This window comes from Lepisosteus platostomus, chromosome 6 (assembly GCF_059453375.1).
Source record: "Lepisosteus platostomus isolate fLepPlt1 chromosome 6, fLepPlt1.hap1, whole genome shotgun sequence".
NCBI classification, from domain to species: Eukaryota; Metazoa; Chordata; class Actinopteri; order Semionotiformes; family Lepisosteidae; genus Lepisosteus; species Lepisosteus platostomus.
The window spans coordinates 65830782-65849710 of record NC_142616.1 but is presented as its reverse complement, the minus strand read 5'-3'; the positions used below and the strand labels follow the sequence as shown (position 1 = coordinate 65849710).

Here is an 18929-nt window from a genome sequence, read left to right as displayed (position 1 = left end):
TGAAGAGGAAAAAGCCTTGATTTCCTTTTCCCAATTGCTCATTTCTCCTACTTCCTTCTTTCCATACAGTAGGGATCTTATATAATCACGTTCCTGTGAAACAGATAGAGCCGTAGCAGCTGTTGAATCAGTAGGATGCCAATTATCTGAGGCTCAGGGAAGAGTTGTCTTTCACTTGCCTCTGGCTGTGTTACTGGTTTAATTTTCCTACAGGACTAGTATGTAAACAGTGGGTTGTTAATTAGGAACATTGAGGTAGTATAAAACAAACAGAGCACACCCTTCCCCAAAACAGTGGTTTTACCCTTTTTGTCATCCCAGTAATTTATCATTTTCTTTTTGTTTTGTTTTTGACTAAACTACGTCTCTCACAGTGGGTCTTTAGGAAGCAGTATTGGGGAGTAATGAGTTGCTCTAATCAGATTCCATTTTTTAGTATCATGTACCGTAGCTGTAACTGTTTCTTTTTTGGACTGGTAATAAAAAACTACAACATAAGCCATCTGGCCAAATCGTGTTCTCGTTCTTGTTCTACATTTCCCTTTGTGTAAAGAAGCGTCTCCTGTTCACAAAATGTAATTTTTGCGTAATATCAAGGTAGTTCTTTCAGTCACTTTATGTCAATTTGTTTGTGATTTTTTCACAGGACTAATAGAAATCAGAGGGAACTAATATGCTACTGTGAAAATCTTGCATTGCACACAGACATCACATGTTGAGTCTGTATGATGTTGTGTGAAAATGGCATTAGAAAAAACTGATGCATTTAATAACCGGGCTTGAGTATTTTGAGCTCCAGCGCGAGAGAGAGATGGAACAAAGACATGCAACTGAAAAATGTGATCTGCCCGCGTGACCATCCCAGCAAAGACATTTCCAAACTTTGAAAGTTTGAAAAAGCACCTGCATGTAGGCAGTGATTATTTTTCAGTTACCTTGTTGACTGAAAAAATGTCTTCCAGGTCTCACTGAATTTAAGTTTTTAATTTGTACATGGCTAGATCTGTCTTTGTAGAATGATTGGATGTTTAATAATAATACATAATAAGAAATTCTATAATACACACAGAGAAACACACAGCAGTGTGTAGGAAATACTATTGTTTTTTACGAGTACAGTAGCTTAGCTGACTGTAATAAGTAATTGAAGTGAGTTTCTTTTTCCCAAAGTAATAAGCTACTGTAAAAGTAGTAACATATTTGATTGAGTATGAAATCATTTTCACTGATCATTTTTGTCAAGTAACTTTCTCTTCACTGCTTGCAAGACAGTGAAGATCAAGACCTGTGATCAGGACCTCTGGGATGTAGCTACAGTTCTCTTGTAACCTCCCATTATTAGCTCTCCATAGCAGTAGCATCTGAAACTGGAATTTCTATGAGTGAAGTCTGTGGGTGAGCTTTGTGCAACTTCTTGCCTTGTAAAGCACAGATGTTTTAACTGATTGTGAGGAGTTTTACAGTACCCAGAACTGGTGTTTAAACATACAGTCCATCCTTTGGGTTTCATTTGTAAAATGACAAATTGCTTTGTACAATTTGAGTGGCAACTGTAAGCAACCACAGTGATTGCAATTAAATCAGAGATCTATTGTTGTGCTTTTGGGCGGTATTGCTGCTGTTCAGGCATGTTTTATTCTGCCCATAATCTAACTTCAAACAGGCTTTGGGAATTCTAGTACATGGTTAATGACAGCGTTCACGTGAGCGTACAAGCCCGCTTTGTCTTTTCCAATAAAAGGTAATCAGAATACAGCTTGCAATAAACACGGTTCCAGGCACTCATGTTAGACAAAGTGTTTTAAACGACCTGGTTGATAAATATTTCATTTGTGGCATCTGGCACATAAATATCACTGTGAGTAACTTTAGCGTTTAGCTGTTTCTCAACATCACCTACAGCACAAAACGAAGACCCTTGTTTCCATATTCCCAGTCGGTAAAAAAACAGAACCGAAATTCCTTGGCTGAGTCAGTCACCTACAGTCAGGAAGCCAAGGTCATCCGTATAGTAAGAGAGCACCTGGCCAAAGCTCAAGAGTGACAGAAGGCTCTGTATCATCACCAGGTCGAGCCTCAACATTTTAACCTACAGTAGGTACTGGGATGATGCTTCTAACTCCCACTCTGGAATGCAGCAAGGCCTGTGAATTTGCCAGTATTTTCCAGCTGGCCTGGAGGATGACGGAGCAAGTCCATCGTATACTTTGCATCTGCTGACATGCTGAAAGGACCCACATCAGGGAAGAGTCCTGTGAAGAAGTCTGTAAACCATGCTCATCACAGCTAAGCCCATTCCACTTTCATTGGACTTCTGGGAAAGTACTATGGGGAGGAGGCTTCTGAGTTCTTAAGGGAAAATATTGCAGTGTCTTCTGATCTCATGAGGTGGACTCACTGAAAGCCCTGGATTGCGAGCCATGGCCTGCTGAAAAGACGTCGAGCGAGAAATGGAGAAGATGCTGGACCTCAGGGACAGTCAGTATGTCCAACCTTGATTCCAAAGCCAGAGGGAACTTGGAGGTTTTGAAAAGACCTCTATGAAGTCAGCAAAGTCTGAAGGTCCTAACACTGTCCAGTGCCCCATATAGAGTAGTGTGCAGTAGTGGGGCAGTAATGGGGCAGCAGTGTGCCGTAATGGGGTAGTTGAGTGGGGCAGTAGTGGAATACCAGTGTATAGAAGTAGGGAAGTAGTGTTCAATAATGGAGCCCCAGTACCATAACCACTATTGCCCCAGTGTGCAGTATTGGGGCAATAGTGGTTATGGTTCTAGACTTAAAATTGGAGGTTTAGGTCCTGGGTGGGTTTAATCCCGTTGTGCTTTGAAGAAAGTACTTTGCTGAGATTGCTTCAGTAAAATTACCCAGCTGTGTGGATGGATCTGGATGTAAGTCACTTTGGATAAAAGCATCAGCCCAATGAATTAGTAATGGAACCATGCATACATTATGAGTGATGTTATAAAACAAAACAAAAAAAAAGACCAGTGCAAAAATCCCCAAGGAAGAAGCTCATCCAATGAAATGAAACGTGCGAGACCTCATGGACTTTTTAACACAGCCATGCAGTCAATTTCTATAAGACCATCCTTAACTTTTCAATTCTGTTAGTTTAGCATATTTAACCTCCTGTTGAATAGTTGAGGGCTATTCCAGTTTAATCTCCAGATGAATACGTACACGTCTCTCATTGTGGGGTTTTGTCTAAATCAAACTGAGGCACACACCCCAGAACACGTGCTCTGCGTGATGGAAGAGCGTGGACTCTGGGACTTTAGTGACCAGCGCTAGGCGACGAGAGGCTCGTTGACACTTGCGCTGTGCTTGTTGTGAATGAGATGCTGGCCAGTGTAGTGTTGTGAGAGTAGAGCATACTGCAGATTCACATAAGAGTGAGGCAAGATAACCTATAGGAATGCCATGTCTGCTGTGGTAGCAGTCTGGTGTGTTCAGCCCCCAGCTACCTGTTTCATACATGATTGAAAGTAAAGTGCCAATGGCACGTTGCTCTGAAAGAAAGGAAGGTGTTGGAAATAGAAAACAATGAAGAATTCGAAGGTTTCAACATCCCCAGTTCCCCTGCGAATTGTGCGGGACACAATATGAGATTTCCAAAAACAACCCTTTATTTAGAATTTGCAAACATGGAATTCTATAGCCATTAGACACTCAGTTCTGTTTTTGTATCCCCTTTTATTATCATTAGTTTCAAGGCGAATATGTTTAGTATTTAAAAATGCAATAATCTTTAAAGAAATTTTATCGCAACTGTTTTATTACATCACTTTGGTCGGAGCTGTGCTCTTCTGCATGGTTTCTTCCTTTTAATCACTCGATGTATTCATTCCCGTCTGCTGATTTTGTTCATACTTTATGAGAACGCAAATAGAAGTTTTTTTAATGCGTTATTTAAACTTGGATATGGGTTTAAGAATTATACCCAAGGATATTTTTTTCTGTCAAGAAGATAACTTGTTTTAACTTTTAAGAAGATTAACAGATTAATTTTTGGTTTTAATTTAGATGCATCTGATCAGAACCATCAAAATGCTAATAAGTTAATATGATAGCCATCTATCCCAGATGTACAGTAAACATTGTAGATTAATGACTGGATATTGCCAATACAGTGTTTACTGGGCAGGTGTGTGAAGAATGACGAGTGTGTTATATTATTGTCTTTGTAGGCAGTATAGAAATTTAGCAGGTGTTTGGGCTCCTGAGAAATTTGACCAACAAAGTAGTTTTTTTCAGAGAGCTGGTTGAGCTCCATTACCCACATTACTTATGAACAAGACCGAGGTGTCAATAAAAATAAAAATAAAATAAAAAGGCAAAACAGTATGTTAGGATATATAGCCAAAAGTGTAGAATTCAAAATAATGTTAAGATGGTATAATGGAACTAGTAAGGCCACATTTAGAATATTATGTACAATTTTTGTAACCACCTCCTAGAAAAGATATTTCTGCTCTGCAATAAGTCCAGAGAAGAGCAACCTGATACTTTCTGGAGCTTAAAGGAATGTTTTCCACCGACATGCTTAAGGAAGTGAGCCTTAACAGATTGAACAGATCAAACCACAGGGGGACCTGAATCAGGTATTCAGAATCCTGCCAAAATCAATCCAGGGATTTCTTCAGAATCAACAGGGAAACGCAATGTAGAGGACACATATGAAAGAGCGTTTAAATCTGACAACAGGATGCACTTCTTTATCCAAAGAGTGGTGGGGGTGTGGCCCAGCTAAGTCGCTATCCTGACTTCCTTCAAGAAACAGCTGAATAAGATCCTGGGATCAGTACTAGTTACTAGTTACTAGTTACTAGTTACTAGTTACTACTGTAGCTACTAGTTACCAAACTGGGTTGGTGGGCCCAGTTTTTTTTTTAAAAGGTAAATTTATAATCATTTATTGTTTTTAATAAAAGAAGACAAAAGTCAAAAGTTAGTCTTAAAATAAGCTCGTATAATCTATTTCCAGTAGGTTTCAATATACAATAACAGAGGTCAAATAAATAATAGCTTGAGTAATACTTAATAATTGGCTGGATGTCATTAGAAATGGAACCACAGGGATTATGGCAACCCATGAAGATGTGCTAGAAACACACGAACGTTTCTGACAATTCTGAAGATGAATCATCTTTCCACTAATGTGTATATTAAAGGAAGTCACTTTCTACCAAAGCAACTGTTTATAAAACTGATATGTTTGGAAAACATTAGTCATTCGGAAATGTGAAAGATCTCATTAAAACAATTCTGTTAAGGATAAAAATGACGTGTTAATGGTGCATAATAACAAAATCTACCACTTGAAACATGAAAGAAGTATTTTTAATTGGAATATTTGGTGTTACAATGAATCAATTAATGAACAGCTTGCACATTATAAACAATTGAATTAATAACATTGGTTTATGCAAACAGCAACTCATGTATGTTTTTCTCATTTGCATGCAGAACCATTGAGTTACACTGGAAAATAGTGGTCAGCTCTTTTCTCAGACAGAGCTCTCTATTCTTCTTACTATTAATAGAGGTCAAGTAATACAATATAGCAGAAGATCAATGCATCGGCTTTTTCTGCACAAGTGTTCAGATTACCTTGCACCTTAGCCTTTACTCTTTTTGGCCCCTGCTGTTGACACGAACTTAAAAATTAACTACTGCTTCTCAGCTACTGCTGAGTGATTACAAAATAACTAACGACTGTCCAATTAGTGAGATATTCAGAGATTACAGAGATTACATGCTGTGCTGGCCTGGTGTAGGATGCAGATGCTGGAATCACTTAACTGCGTTCAGCTTACCATCAGGCACCTACTGTAACTTGTTTACTGTCCGATTTTGCTGGTTGAGAGGCAGTAAGTAAAATGATGTCCGTATCTGTTCTCTTAGCAAAACAACAAAAAAACAATGTTATAGAATTTTAACCAGGTTTTGATTTGTCACATTGCAAAAGGTTTCACTTATTTTTTTGCTCAAGACTTTTAGAAATTGTCAGAGCAAATGGCTATATAAGACAAGAAAATTTCACCAGCATTTAGCATTGAGAAATGGTTCAGCATGCACGAGGCCCTTTTGTTGCCTGGCTGTGTGACCCCTGCACCAACAAGCTGAAATAATGGATCCCAGGTGGATGGTTTCCAAAGTGTGGCATCGACTGTGGGGCCTGTTCAAAGTCTGTTCACATTGCAGGCAGGAATGGCAAATGAATGCAGGTCACTGTGTGCTAGGATTGCAGTGAGGCCGATCACGAGCAGCTGCAGTGAGTTTGATCTCTTGGAAGAGGAGAGCGTTATCCCGTTGTGTTACCAGGTTACACCTGGGGGGGGGGCAGTGTTCTACGGTTCTTGGAGGGGAAAACCGTTTACCGAAGTTTGAGTCCATTCCTACAGTATTTATAGGTCTGAATTGTCAAATTCAAGAACACAAGTACAGTCGCAAAGAGAAGAGTCTGTTTGGCCCATCTACAGGTAGCCCGTCTGGTAGTTAGTACTGAATCGATTCGATTATCTCATCCAGATGTTTACTAAACAAAGCCAAGGAATTCAGGATATCCGCTGCAACAGCATGACCGAGCAGCTTGTTCCATCCTCCCACTACCATTTACATTAAAAAAAATGTTTTTTAGGGTTTTAAATGGACTTCCCCATAGTTTCACCGTGGGTTCGGAAGAATGTTCTGTTTTTATACTGGGTTCGATTCATTAACACTCCACAAGATTTGAAAGGGAATAATAACTTTACTGGAAAAGACACCACGTTGTGTTACTTCCTTATTCCTGTGCACGTGCACCAACTAATGCTATACTGCCCATATCACTACAAAGAAGTCAAATGTATAAACCAGGAAAAACCACAGATTTCCACTTAACGCCTAAGACAGAAGCAAGTCGGAGAACGAAAAAGAAACTGAACTCTTGAAGCCGCGTGACGAAACATGAATTGGAGACAAAAACTGTTTAAACTAGGCGAAAAACTGGTGAATTCAGGCGATTCAGACTCTTTTCTCCTGCCTTTAACTGTTTTCCAGGTGCAGGAGTGGCTTTGTTTGAACTGCCAGATGCAGAGAGCTTTAGGAATGGACATGACCACCCCTCCGCGCTCCAAGAGCCAGCAGCAGATCCACTCGCCCTCCCACCAGGCCAAACCCGAGCCCCAGGCTCAGCACCCATCCCAGGCCCAGCCCTCACAGCCCTCCGCGGGACCCCACAGACAAACCGGCCCCAGGCCCGCCTCTCAGCCTGGGCCGCCAGCCGGCTCCCAGCACCCCAGGCCCGACCAGGCTGCCCAGCGCGTGCCAACCAGCCAGGCCCAGCCCACGTTGGACCCCCTGGGCAGGAGGGACCAGCCGGGTCTGGCGAAGGCGCCGTCGCAGCCCGATTTGTCGCGGTCCTCCCCGCAGCACCGCCCCAGCAGGCCGGCCGGGACGGATCAAGTCAGGAGCGCCGGAAGTTCTCCCGCCAGGGCGCCGGGCGGTCCCCAGGAACCATCCCAAGATGGCTTGACTGGCAAGCTCTTCGGCTTCGGGGCGTCTCTCTTAAACCAGGCCAGCACCCTCATATCGGTGGACCCGCAGCCCAGCACGCAGCCCCAGCAGTCCCCGGCCAAGGCGTCCCCTAAGGTGGTGTTCAGCGACGCCAGTTCAGCTGCAGCCCCGAAGCCGCAGGGGGCCATGCCTGGGGCTACCCAGGCGAAACAAGGTGGCACCCCCCCCCTGCAGCAGCAGCAGCAGCGGCAGCCCCCCCCGAAGCAGGACGCCACCCCCAAACCCAAGGAGCCAGAGAGGCCCAAGGTCAGCTGCCCCCTCTGCAAGACTGAGCTGAACATGGGCTCGGCGCAGCCTCCCAACTACAACTCCTGCACACAGTGCGGCTCCCAGGTCTGCAACCTGTGCGGATTCAACCCCACGCCCCACCTGCTGGAGGTAAGAGCAGCCTGCTGCCCCTCTCGCTTCCTCTCCTGCAGCGGTGTCGGGCGAGCTCTGGCAGGGCAAGGCGCAGGGTTTTCCTCTGAGCGCAGCAGCCAGCAGATTAGTCACTGGCGATTTAAGGGGTTAAACAATCTCGTGTTTTTTTTTTCTCCTTATCTTAACCTGCCACAAGGTTTTTTTTTTTCTTGCTAGTTGCCAGAATGAAATATTGAAACAGCTTCTGTTTATTCTCTGCACTACTGCAATTTACTTTTTTTTTAGAAATGGATTCATAGATAAGGGTTTTTAATTTTTTTTTTGGGGGGGGAGATATAGTTATACCCATCTTATTTAGGAGTACTCAGTAGTGTGTGTTTTATCTGGTGAACAGTGTCCTGTTTTACCATGTGTGTAGTGACTATTGTCTTATCACATCGCCATTTCGGTTGCACAAAACAGCAGATTTTTTTAAAAATACGCAAGTTGCATATCTTGCATCACCTGAATGTGAACTGTGACATGTTATTTAAGTCAACATCTGTCCTTCCTCTCGTCTCCCTGATCCCAGGTTAATTTAATTAATTGCTGTTTCACTGATTTCTCCACAACTCATGTGTGTCACAGAAAGTCCTGGGTTTTTCTCCACTAGGATAATGATTTACTTTTCAAGAAACAGGTCGTTTTTAAGAGACTTTGCCTCCATTTTTAATTCTCTTTAATGTAACAGAAAAGAGAATAAATAGACAAGGCTAAGAGTGTCCAAGGAAACGTGTTCCAATAGTTTGGTGGTCAGTATTTAAAAAGGATGTGTGCAGCTTATAGGGGAGTGGAGATACGGCTGCAAATGGGAAACCAAGAACAGAAAATCCGTATGGAGATGCATGTTGGTCCTTGGAGACAAACTGGCAAAGATTTTCGTTTATCCAGTAAAACGTTTCAATTCAATTCAACTTTATTGTCATTATACTCACACAGGTGCATAGTATAATGAAAAGTGTTCCTCATTAGTCACTCGGGTGCAGTATATAAATAGAACAGAAGATAGGACAATGGACTGTAACACAATAACAGTAACACAGTAACACAATAACAATAACAGTAACGTGTAATAACATAACGTAATCAAAACTGCGCAAAAATTCGCAAACAGAGAAAAGAATACAACAGGACAAAAACAGTGCAACGTAATTCGGGGAACAGTGCAAAAATAGTACGGTGATTAATAAATATTACAACTAAAACAGTTTTACTGAGCTATCGAAGGGAAAGTACAATTTCGGTTTACATTCGGTTGTCGTGTGTGCAGTGGTGTTGGAGTACAGACCTTGTGGGTACAGGAAGAGGTTTCCTATACAGGAAGATAGGGTCCTATACAAGGTATAGAAAGAAGTTTCCTCCTTAGGACGATGGGGTCTGTAACCTCTGACCTGTAACCTCATCAGTGTTTGAATGTTTTTAAAAATGTTCATCAGAATTCACTGTACATAGAACAGTAGCATTCACATAATATCTACACCAATATATTACACATGACGCATATGTATTAATCACATAATATAATATGGTATTTAAAAAGGCTGTTCTCTACTTTAATATACAGTGTCCATTACCAATAGACAAAGGATGACAATGTCCATTTTAATTTAAAAGTTGCTTTTTTTAATTGTATAATAAAAACGGCATTAGTTTTTATCCAGTCTGGTTTAAAACCTGACTTTACTTCTGTTGATGATGAGAGCTGCTTTCCTGAATTGCAAGAGATAATACCACAGCAGTCTTTGCATCGTTTACTTAAATTACCATTCAATTACACAGAGACATTTTCTTAGGCAGAACGATTCATAGTGATTTAAAGTTTCTCTCGTCCATGTGTCACACAACTGCCTCTATAGAACCTTCATTTACTGCAGATCCTTCTCCACATTCTAATAAATATTCCATGCTCTAATGGGATGAAAAATATCTCTGACTCAGCATCAGATAATTAATCTCTCTCATCTTGGCTTATGGAAAAATCAAGCCGAAAACATTTTTAAGATTTTAGTTTTTTTACTGACCTACAAAATGTAGCTTGGCAGAGAATGTAAAATCAAGTGGATTGCTTCCTTAGAAGAGGCCATTTGTCATTTGGCCCTCACTGCTAAAGCCTGAAAAAGGCACTGAAAGTCGACAAGTGTCCTCTTTTTTCCTCTGCTAAGCTGTTCATACTCAGTTTGCTGCGTTAACAGCATTTGGTGGTCACTGGTGGGCCACAGCACAGGAAAAGACCATCTTTAAAAGTTTCCTCTCCCAGGGCAGATACTGTACCTACGTCTAAAACTGTTACTACCCATTCAAGATCTTGCACATTCAATGGCTGGAATTTGAGCAACCTCCAGACAATGACAGTGCAAAATCTTGTGCATGTGGCAAGGACACGTGGTTTCTGAATTGCCTTCCAACATCTCTCTTACAGTTAAAATACTAAGGTCCAGGCGTACTTTCAATGCCATGAAGATAAGGGTTCTGGCCTCTGTTATGCACTGTAATATGACTAATAATGACAGTTGGAGAATCTGTGTATGAAATCTGAAATGATAAGGAAAAGCACAGTAATTCATTCCAGTCCCCATGTGGCGCCAACATTCCTGTTTGCAACTTTCGGAAGCTTCAGAACAATTCCTAGCCTCTAACATCTGCCATACAAAGTGTCCAAAAGACATTTTGCCAAAGCGAATTCTTCATATGCTCTTCTGCAACAGGATTTTACCAGTACCAGCTTCACCTCGTACCCTGGAGAGTATTCAGAGGTACGTTATTCTACTAAGGGCTACAGACTACTTAGGCCAGCGCTGTTTTCCAGGAGGCTGTGCAATGCCCTCAGGCAAGAAACATCAGTCAAGGTTCCAGAGAACGGTGTGGTGATGTTGGCACAAGCACAGCCAAAAAGAAAAAGAGCGAACTTTCTTTATCCTAGCTTTCGCTAAAGTGACAGAGCTAAACTTTTTAATATAAATTCCTTACGCTTATATAATGCTTTTCTGGACACTCCACTCAAAGCGCTTTACTATGGGGATCCCCTCAACCACCACCTGCGTGTACCCCCACCTGGATAATGCGATGTTATCCAGAGTGCGCCAATACACTCCCCACACACCAGCTCTCAGTGGGGAGGAGAGCAGAGTGATGAAGCCAGTCCAGAGATGGGGATTAATAGGAGGCCATGACTGGTAAAGGCCAGGGGGAAATTTGGCCAAGATGCTGGTGTATCATCCCTACTCTTTTCAAGAAACGCCCTGGGACCTCAGCTTTACTTTTCATCCGAAAAAATAGTGTCCCCGTCACTATACTGGGGCATTAGGATGCACACAGTCTGGAGGATGAGCTCCCCCTGCTGGTCCCACTAACACCTCTTCCAGCAGCAACCTTAGTTTTTCTCAGGAGGTCTCCCATCCAGGTACTGGCCAGGCTCCCACCTGCCGAGCTTCACTGGGCTGCCAGTTGTGAGTTGCAGGGGGATATAACTGTTGGCTTTAAGAACTTTAGGACTTTGAAACAGGTGATTTCCTTATCTGTCATTGGAGATGGGTGATGATGGCATTCTATGCAGTGTCTAATTAAGTTTTTGCAATCAAATGTTACTTAGAGAGTAATTATGCAAATCAAGTACAATTGAGTGCTGATAGTAATGACCACCTTTCAGAAAGCTTAGAGAGATTTGTTTACGGCAGGACATTTTCATTTCAGTCCCAAAAGAGTGGTTTACGAAACATTTTTATTTTCTTTCTGTTTTACACCCTTTTTTGCTTTATCGTCCTTGCTGTTAAAACTGTTTTATGAACTGTTGACCAGGGGAATGGGCTATTGGGAAGTGCTTATTTGCTTTTTGTGGGTAAAGAAAACGTGTAAACTTTTCTGAATAGTATTTTGATGCTTGGGTGACTTTTAAAAGGATTTTAGGTTTTTATGTGTATAGTCTTCCACACCCAGGCCTTGTAACATTCTAGTTTGCTGCATCTGCTCTCTGAAAGCACGCTGGGCATTCTAGCTTTCAGTTCCAGCTCCTCAAGATTTTAAAGGTATTTTTGTTTCAATTTACTGTTACATTTTAACAGTCAGGTGTGTAGCTCACATTTTAGTTCTGCAATGGAACATAATCAGCATTTAATACCTATACTTGTGGTTTCCAAACAGCCGTCTAATATCTCTCTGATAGTTACGCTGTCTGAGTAGCAGATATCATTTCAGTGGAAGTATGAACTGGTTATTTTTCTGATCATAATCTTTGCTATGGATTCTGCCATACACTGTATGTTTCAATGGACATATCTTATCACATCACCTCTTGGTCACACTGCAAAATGACATGAAAAATACATATTAATTATTTTTTAATGTGATGAGGCTATTTGCAAATATGCAATTTGCTAAATTTAGGGATGCCATTTATATTTTTAATTTTTAAGAGGTAAATATATATTTTTTTACAATCTGTATTTTAATTACCCTGAAGAGTCTCAGCAAATATGGGAAAATTCATAGGAGATAAAAATGCAGCAAAAAACATCTGTTTCTTACATGCCTGAGCACAGGGCATGGAGTTATGCCTGACTGCACTAATTGTACAGCAATGAAAATAAAACCAAGAGCATCTTTGCAAACTTGGAGGGGCAGTAGGCAACTGTAAAAGGGAAAGAGGGCTGGAAAAAATAAAAACTCTGCACAGTCTAAAAATAGCACTGTATTTGCAACTTTGCATTGTAAATTAACAGGAAATGGTACTCATCAATGCATGAACTGTTAAATGCAATGAGTGGAGAAAGATTTAATTTGTTCAGTTCAACACAGTGTTTGAAAAATCGTGTGAATTTATTAAACTCATGTTTAATAATGTTCAATGTAAGCTTTATATGACTTATTACTATTTGAAGGCTTAGGATTCTTAGCACATTGGATTTGAGTGATTAGGAATTTAGAAATTAGTATTAATGTGCACACAGTCATTTTTGTAAAAAAAACATTTGTTCAGTGTTCAAACTGGGTTAAAGAATATAGTTTTGGTGTATGATTGGAGCAGCAGATCTCAGAAGCTGGTCTGGACTGGGCCTGGTCTGTACTGGGATGGGAGACCTCTAAGGAAATCTGATTGCTGCTGTAAGTTGTGTTGGTGGACCAGTAGCTGACTTTGGGCTCCGTGCTGTAGGAGGTGCTGTCATTCTGATGAGACATTACACCTGTGCCCTGACTACTTCATCATTAAAGATCCCACTGTTGATGAGAGTAGGGGATTTAGCCGAGTCCGGCCTTATTAAATACATGTTTCAGTCAGTGAGGTAAATTCCTCGCTCCTCTAAGTGAAGTATAGCCACTGTACAGAGTGTCTGCTGAGGTCCTCCCCTAAATATGTCCAGCACTTTAGGATCCTTTGGAAATGATTATTGAGAAATAATAGTGGAATTTCAATAATAATAATAATAATAATAATATTTTTTAAGCATTTTGCAGTTTGACTCCCACTACATTTGCTGTTGTTTCTGTACATATTGTATGACGGTCAGAAATTTTGAATGGAAAAATATTCTCCACTCATTCCACACATTCTTCATGAAACAAAAGTGCCATCTCTCATTCTTTTAAAACTGCACTGCATATGTTTCTGTGCAGTGGGATTGTGTGATCAGAAATCTCTGTTTTATGTTTGCTTTGCTTTTTTGGCCATTACATTTAACCAGATGATGGGAGTGTCTGGTATGATTTGAGATATATTTGATCAAATCTTATAAAGGTTTGAAGTTAAAAGGGTTTTTATCACAAATCATTTTAAACTTGTCTTTCCTGATATCCACATTAAGTACAGTAGCTTCTTTGCTATTGTATATTATCTGTTAAGTGCCTGTTAAAAACACCTACAGTAACAAAAATAGCTCCCTGAGCTGGTCGCCAGCATTTTGCTGCTTGCCCTGGATACCTCAAGAGACTAGTCGTGCTTGGCAGCAAGTGAACTACTATGTGAGAGCTGGCGCTGGACGCTGGATTGAGTGCCCTCCTGAGCTCGAGCCAGGCTGTCCCTTCACTGGGGAGGGCAGCCGGGGAGGGAGAAGGCCGGAGTCTCTTTAAGGTTCTCCTGGCTGGACTAATTACTTCCAAAACTGAGAGCATCACAGTACCTTTCCTTCAAATAAGTTGTATGCTGGACTTCTGATATTCAAGATAATTATGTTTATCTGGTCTCCCTTTTTCCTACTTTCCTCTATATTCGGAGGGAGCCACAAATCTGGCACGCTCAGCAGTTCTGCTCCTAGGGACTTGATCCGATATTGTTGACTACCGAGCTTTTTGACCTTAATCCCAGAAGCTGTTGCATCTCTCACCTGACCTATCAGCATCTTTTTTTAGCCCAGTGGGGGACCTCCAGTGTTCCTGGAATTAATTGCATTAACCTTTCGACTGCTGGGAGAGGCAGTAGAGCGCCGGGGGTTTCGGTAAAGTTTCCACTGAAGTGTGAGCCTCTCTGCTGAAATGCTGCTGCACGTTCCTAGCCTTTCTGCTCCCGTTTAGACTGAAGTTCGAGGCTTCGCAAATGACCACACTGTGCCTTTTGAGTGCCTGATCATCACCTTCCTCATTCGTTTTGGTTTGAGACTGACGTCAACATCGAATTCTTTAAATATTTTAAGATTTTTTTTTTTTAAAGGCAACATTTGAGATAATCTATGATAGGCTGTTCGGGGTTTCCAGCCTTTTCACTGCCGATTGCATCAGTGGCTTGAAGGCCCTGCCAGGGGGATGGTTTATAACAAAGCCCAATAGCTTTGGGAAGCAGCTAATGGGATAGACAAGTGTGCAGAGACATAGTAAATTGTTTAGATCCTGTTCTGTACCTGTGAAGAGACTGTCTTAACTTTCGTAATGGCACATTTGCTGCTTTTAGAATTCTGTTCTCCCTCCTGGGCCAGCCGTTCAAAGTGAAAGATCAATGTTTAAAATGTCACTGAATTGCTGAAATTGCTTACTCCACACTCGAACAGATTCCCTGGGGTAGCGTGTCTACAGGAAGGGCCTGTGTACATAAACCCTGTCATTTCTCCTTTATTCCTGAGGGTTTTCCTAGGTCAGGTAGGACCAACCCAATGCTATTCTCTCAGAGCCCACCCATAACTAGGTCCTTAACCTTCGCTTTTCTTTCCTCGCTTGCGTATAGATTGATCTAAACCCTAAATAAAAAGGAGATCAGCCTGGTCAGAGGTCAGCGATATAACCGCTATTCCAACAATTTGACACAGCACCGATCAGCTCCAGTAACCTTCACTTAAAGCTACTGAGAGATGTAGCTTGATTTGAGCAGAACATTAAAGACTTTTGTCGCTCCTGCCAGGTTACTGGACAGCAACACTGGCTGAACATGCTTCATGAATGGCTTTACTGGCTTCCACAGTACTGTATATGAAGAGAAATCAGCTCTGCAAGGTGTTGCTTTTCTGTGTGAAATGCGTCAGGTAACTGTGCTGGTCATTGGGGTGATGATGTATCATTTCTTTTTCCATGTACTTTTAATTTCTTTGCTTGGGCGCTATTTAAAAGATTCGCTTTTTGGTTATGTCATTAATTTGTGATAGAAATCTGCAGAGAAATAATTGCAGAATGTTCTCTGTTAATTGATGATTGGCTTTTAAAAGCACAAAACATGAAAACAAACTGCTCTTGCATGTAATCTAGAGCCTGTTGATCCCTGTGACCACAGCCACCTTTAAATAACTTTTCAAGGTGCCAGGTGTTTAATTCATACTGGTTGCCTTCTGAGATAATATATCTTTATATCTCACAGTGGAACAACTTGGAGTATTGAGCTTCACTAAAGGAAATGGGAAAATTCAATGTGCATCTTTACTGTGTATGTAAAAACAAAATCCTGCCCAGAAATGGTAATAGGACATTCAGTCTTTGCTACTGGGTGTTTCAAATGACTCAACTATTTTTTTATACTTTGCTTTAAATCAAAGCCCATAAGTAATGTTTGTAGAGCCCCCAGGGCAGACGTCTGTCACTGAAATAAAAAGGACCTGGAATTACACATTGAATAAAGATCAGGTTTAGAGAAAGAAACACCATGGTACACAGTATAATTGGCAGTCATTAAAGCTGGTTAATTATTACAATTCATATGTTCATTGTAGTCAAGGCTTGTGCAAACTTCATACTTCCAGGCCTTTATAAATTTTTTTTATATCATTTAAAAATAATGACATGATCGTGTTCTCTTAAGGGTATTTTTTTCCTGTTTTTTTTTTTACAAATCAGTCGACTACTGTAGAATGTTGTTTCATTATTAAAAGCTTGGAATTAAAGTTGAAATGGCAAATTCAGAATGCAGCAAAAAAAAAAGAAGAGTTTCTTACACTGCCTGGAAGCTCTCGTCCACTGAGGTTCTGCGATGTCGTCAGTGGCCGTGCGCCCCCGGAGTCTTCTCCTGAAGATAAACCAGAGTGAAAGGCCGTGACGTCACCTTGTGCACGAAGGCGTGCGTTTGCTATGTCAGTGCTTCGCTGTGGCGGTGAATCACCTTGCTGTGTTTTGAAAGTAAAAATAGTTCTATCTGAGTACGTGAGGGAGAGGGGTACAGTATATCAAAGATCAAATTAAACGGTTTCCATCTGAAAACTCTAAGCAGAGCTTAGAAGAGTCTAGTCATGAAAAGACCTACAGTGCAAGCAGTGTGGTGATATTATTACCTGACTAAGGATTGTATGCAGTAGCTGACGTTAGTGCCTGTTTATTCGGCCAAGTGTAGCCTGAGTGAAACACCTTGCTGAAGGAGAGAGCAGTGGGGCTTCAGACTGGATTCGAACCCGCAGCCTTTGAGCCCTGCCCGCTGCTCCCCTCATAGTCATTGTTTCAAATCCAATGTGCTGGTGTACAGAGCCAAACCAAATATTGTCACTGTCCAAATACGTATGGACAGCACTGTATATGGTATTTATATTCTTAGATGGCACAAAAGCAGATTATGAAGAACAAAATTTCACAACTGCTAGTATTTGCCTATTTATTGAAGAATACGCTTCATACAGCTCTTTTCCAGATTCAGCGTGAGCCACTACAAAAAGCTCCTAAAATACGGAAGCTGAAACGCACAGTGTTTTTTTTAATAAACGTCAGCGTGTTTTCTGAAGCGTGGAGAGTGGCGGGAGCAGCGAGGTTTTTTTTCCCCCCTCGGGGCCTGCTGAGACATAGGGGGCCTTACCTGACAGCGGGCGGCTGAGGTCCACTTGGATCAGACGTTCTGCCATTTTGTCAGCCTCCTTTCCTGCTCCTGCGTGACTCGGGGGCGCGTGCTGGCACCTCGGCCCCCTTCCCCCCTCCTTCTCCTTCCTTCCTGCCGACTGTTCAGACTCCACTTCACTCGCCTGGGGGCTGCGCTCCCTAATGGAAATCTACTTCACTTTCTTTCTTCGCGGCGCAGATTGCCAAGGCTCCTCTGGTTTAGCCTTGTTTTTGTTTGTTTTTTTCATTCCCTATAATTCGACGGCTGAAGCGCGCTGAAAACTGCAGTTTCTCTTCTTCTTCATAGTCTGTCCGACAGATTCATTTTTCAAACTGAAAAGGTTTACAGACAGAACACGTCCAAAACTGCAATATGCCTCCATCTTTCATTTTTGTTACATTATGTTCATACATGCTTATAAAATAAACTATTTGCATTATGCCAGCAGATATGGGGGGGTTATACAAGAAAATGCAATTGTTTAATGAGAAACACAACAAACAACAAAACAGTCGACACAGAAATATGACTGTATATTCTGAAAATAGGTCTCAGTGCCGACAGATTCATTTTTGATGGTAAGGTGTAAGAGGATCTAGGAATTCACAAGAATTTCTTTACCTTTATTTATTTCATGTACAGCAATTTATAAAATGCTTTTGCTTTCCATTTGCTCTGCACCTTTTTAACAATAGGACACATTGGCTGATCTGTTTTGGTGGGTCTGGTTAACTCAATATTGGACACTTTTACTTCTCGCTACCTAGTCTTATTGTTTATCATTTCATTTCACCTCACTCATTCAAGACAAAACACACAGGAAAGTGAGAGGTGGCTGGGTTAGGTGTCATTTTCACTACACATTGTAGAATAAAGGAGAGCCTGCAATGTGTCAGTGTGTTTCTATAACTATCATGTAGATGTCTGATGCATTGAAGGAGAGCTGAGAGTGTGATGATATTCACTTTGTACACCTCATACCTTCTAACGCCTGATAACCTGCATTATATATCTGAGGGGGAAAAATACAGGAGAGACCTAGAATCAATATTCAGCACACACACATAAAGAAGATACTAGCAGAATCTACTGACTCTGCAAGCTGGAAAAAAATGTGAGTGTTTTTAATGAGCGCAGCAACTACAAAATGAAACAATTGAATTACTATTTTTTACCATACGCGGTCAGAATCAGTATTTACTCTAAGTCCTGCTGTAAGAACTGCTGAGAAAGTACTAAATCTCACGCTGACTATTTTTGGGGCTCTTGATAAGAAACTGCTAAGCTTTAAATCCAGATCTGCCAATCCTTATCTTGATGCAAAGGCCCCTGGCTTTTAAATTTGGAGCCGAGAGACAGACTACAGACAAGGGAGTTTCGCAGTACTCTATCACTGTTTCCACTTGGGAAGATGAACAATTATTCTATCATCCAGTTCCTTTTCTTTGAACAGTTCAGTATAATACGAAACTGTGCTGACAGCTTCAGGGTATGAAAACAAATTATTTTTTCCCCACAGACTCATGTTTTATGTTAATGAATTTCACTGACTTTTTCTTGTGGTTGAGGATGAATTTTGAATCCTCTTGGTAAATAACTTTATCGTCTTAGGTTAACATATCGCAAGTATCGTTTGTGAGGAATCTGATTGTGGAAGATCCCTGTATACAGTACATTGGTGATGAGACCCTCACACAAGAATTATCTCAGAAGGGAGCCAGTGTCCAAGACCATTTCCTGTGTTTGTAGTCACTGCCGCCCGATCTCT

General features: G+C 41.3%; 1 protein-coding gene and 1 long non-coding RNA gene across 2 annotated transcripts in view; one reads left to right on the top strand and one right to left on the bottom strand.

Moving 5' to 3' along the window:
• The window catches only part of bsna (bassoon presynaptic cytomatrix protein a), a 167088-nt gene that overhangs the window by 52783 nt on the left and 95376 nt on the right, over positions 1-18929 (top strand). The window contains exon 3 of the mRNA XM_088637003.1: positions 7042-7935. Within this exon, the coding sequence (XP_088493129.1) occupies positions 7042-7935 (894 nt within the window). The remainder of the gene's footprint in view (positions 1-7041; positions 7936-18929) is intronic.
• Positions 11205-17248, bottom strand: LOC148662156 (uncharacterized). The gene is made up of 3 exons (XR_015939670.1): positions 17141-17248; positions 16296-16366; positions 11205-15943 (listed from the first exon to the last, which is right to left on the bottom strand). It is a non-coding gene; the product is annotated as an uncharacterized LOC148662156 (long non-coding RNA).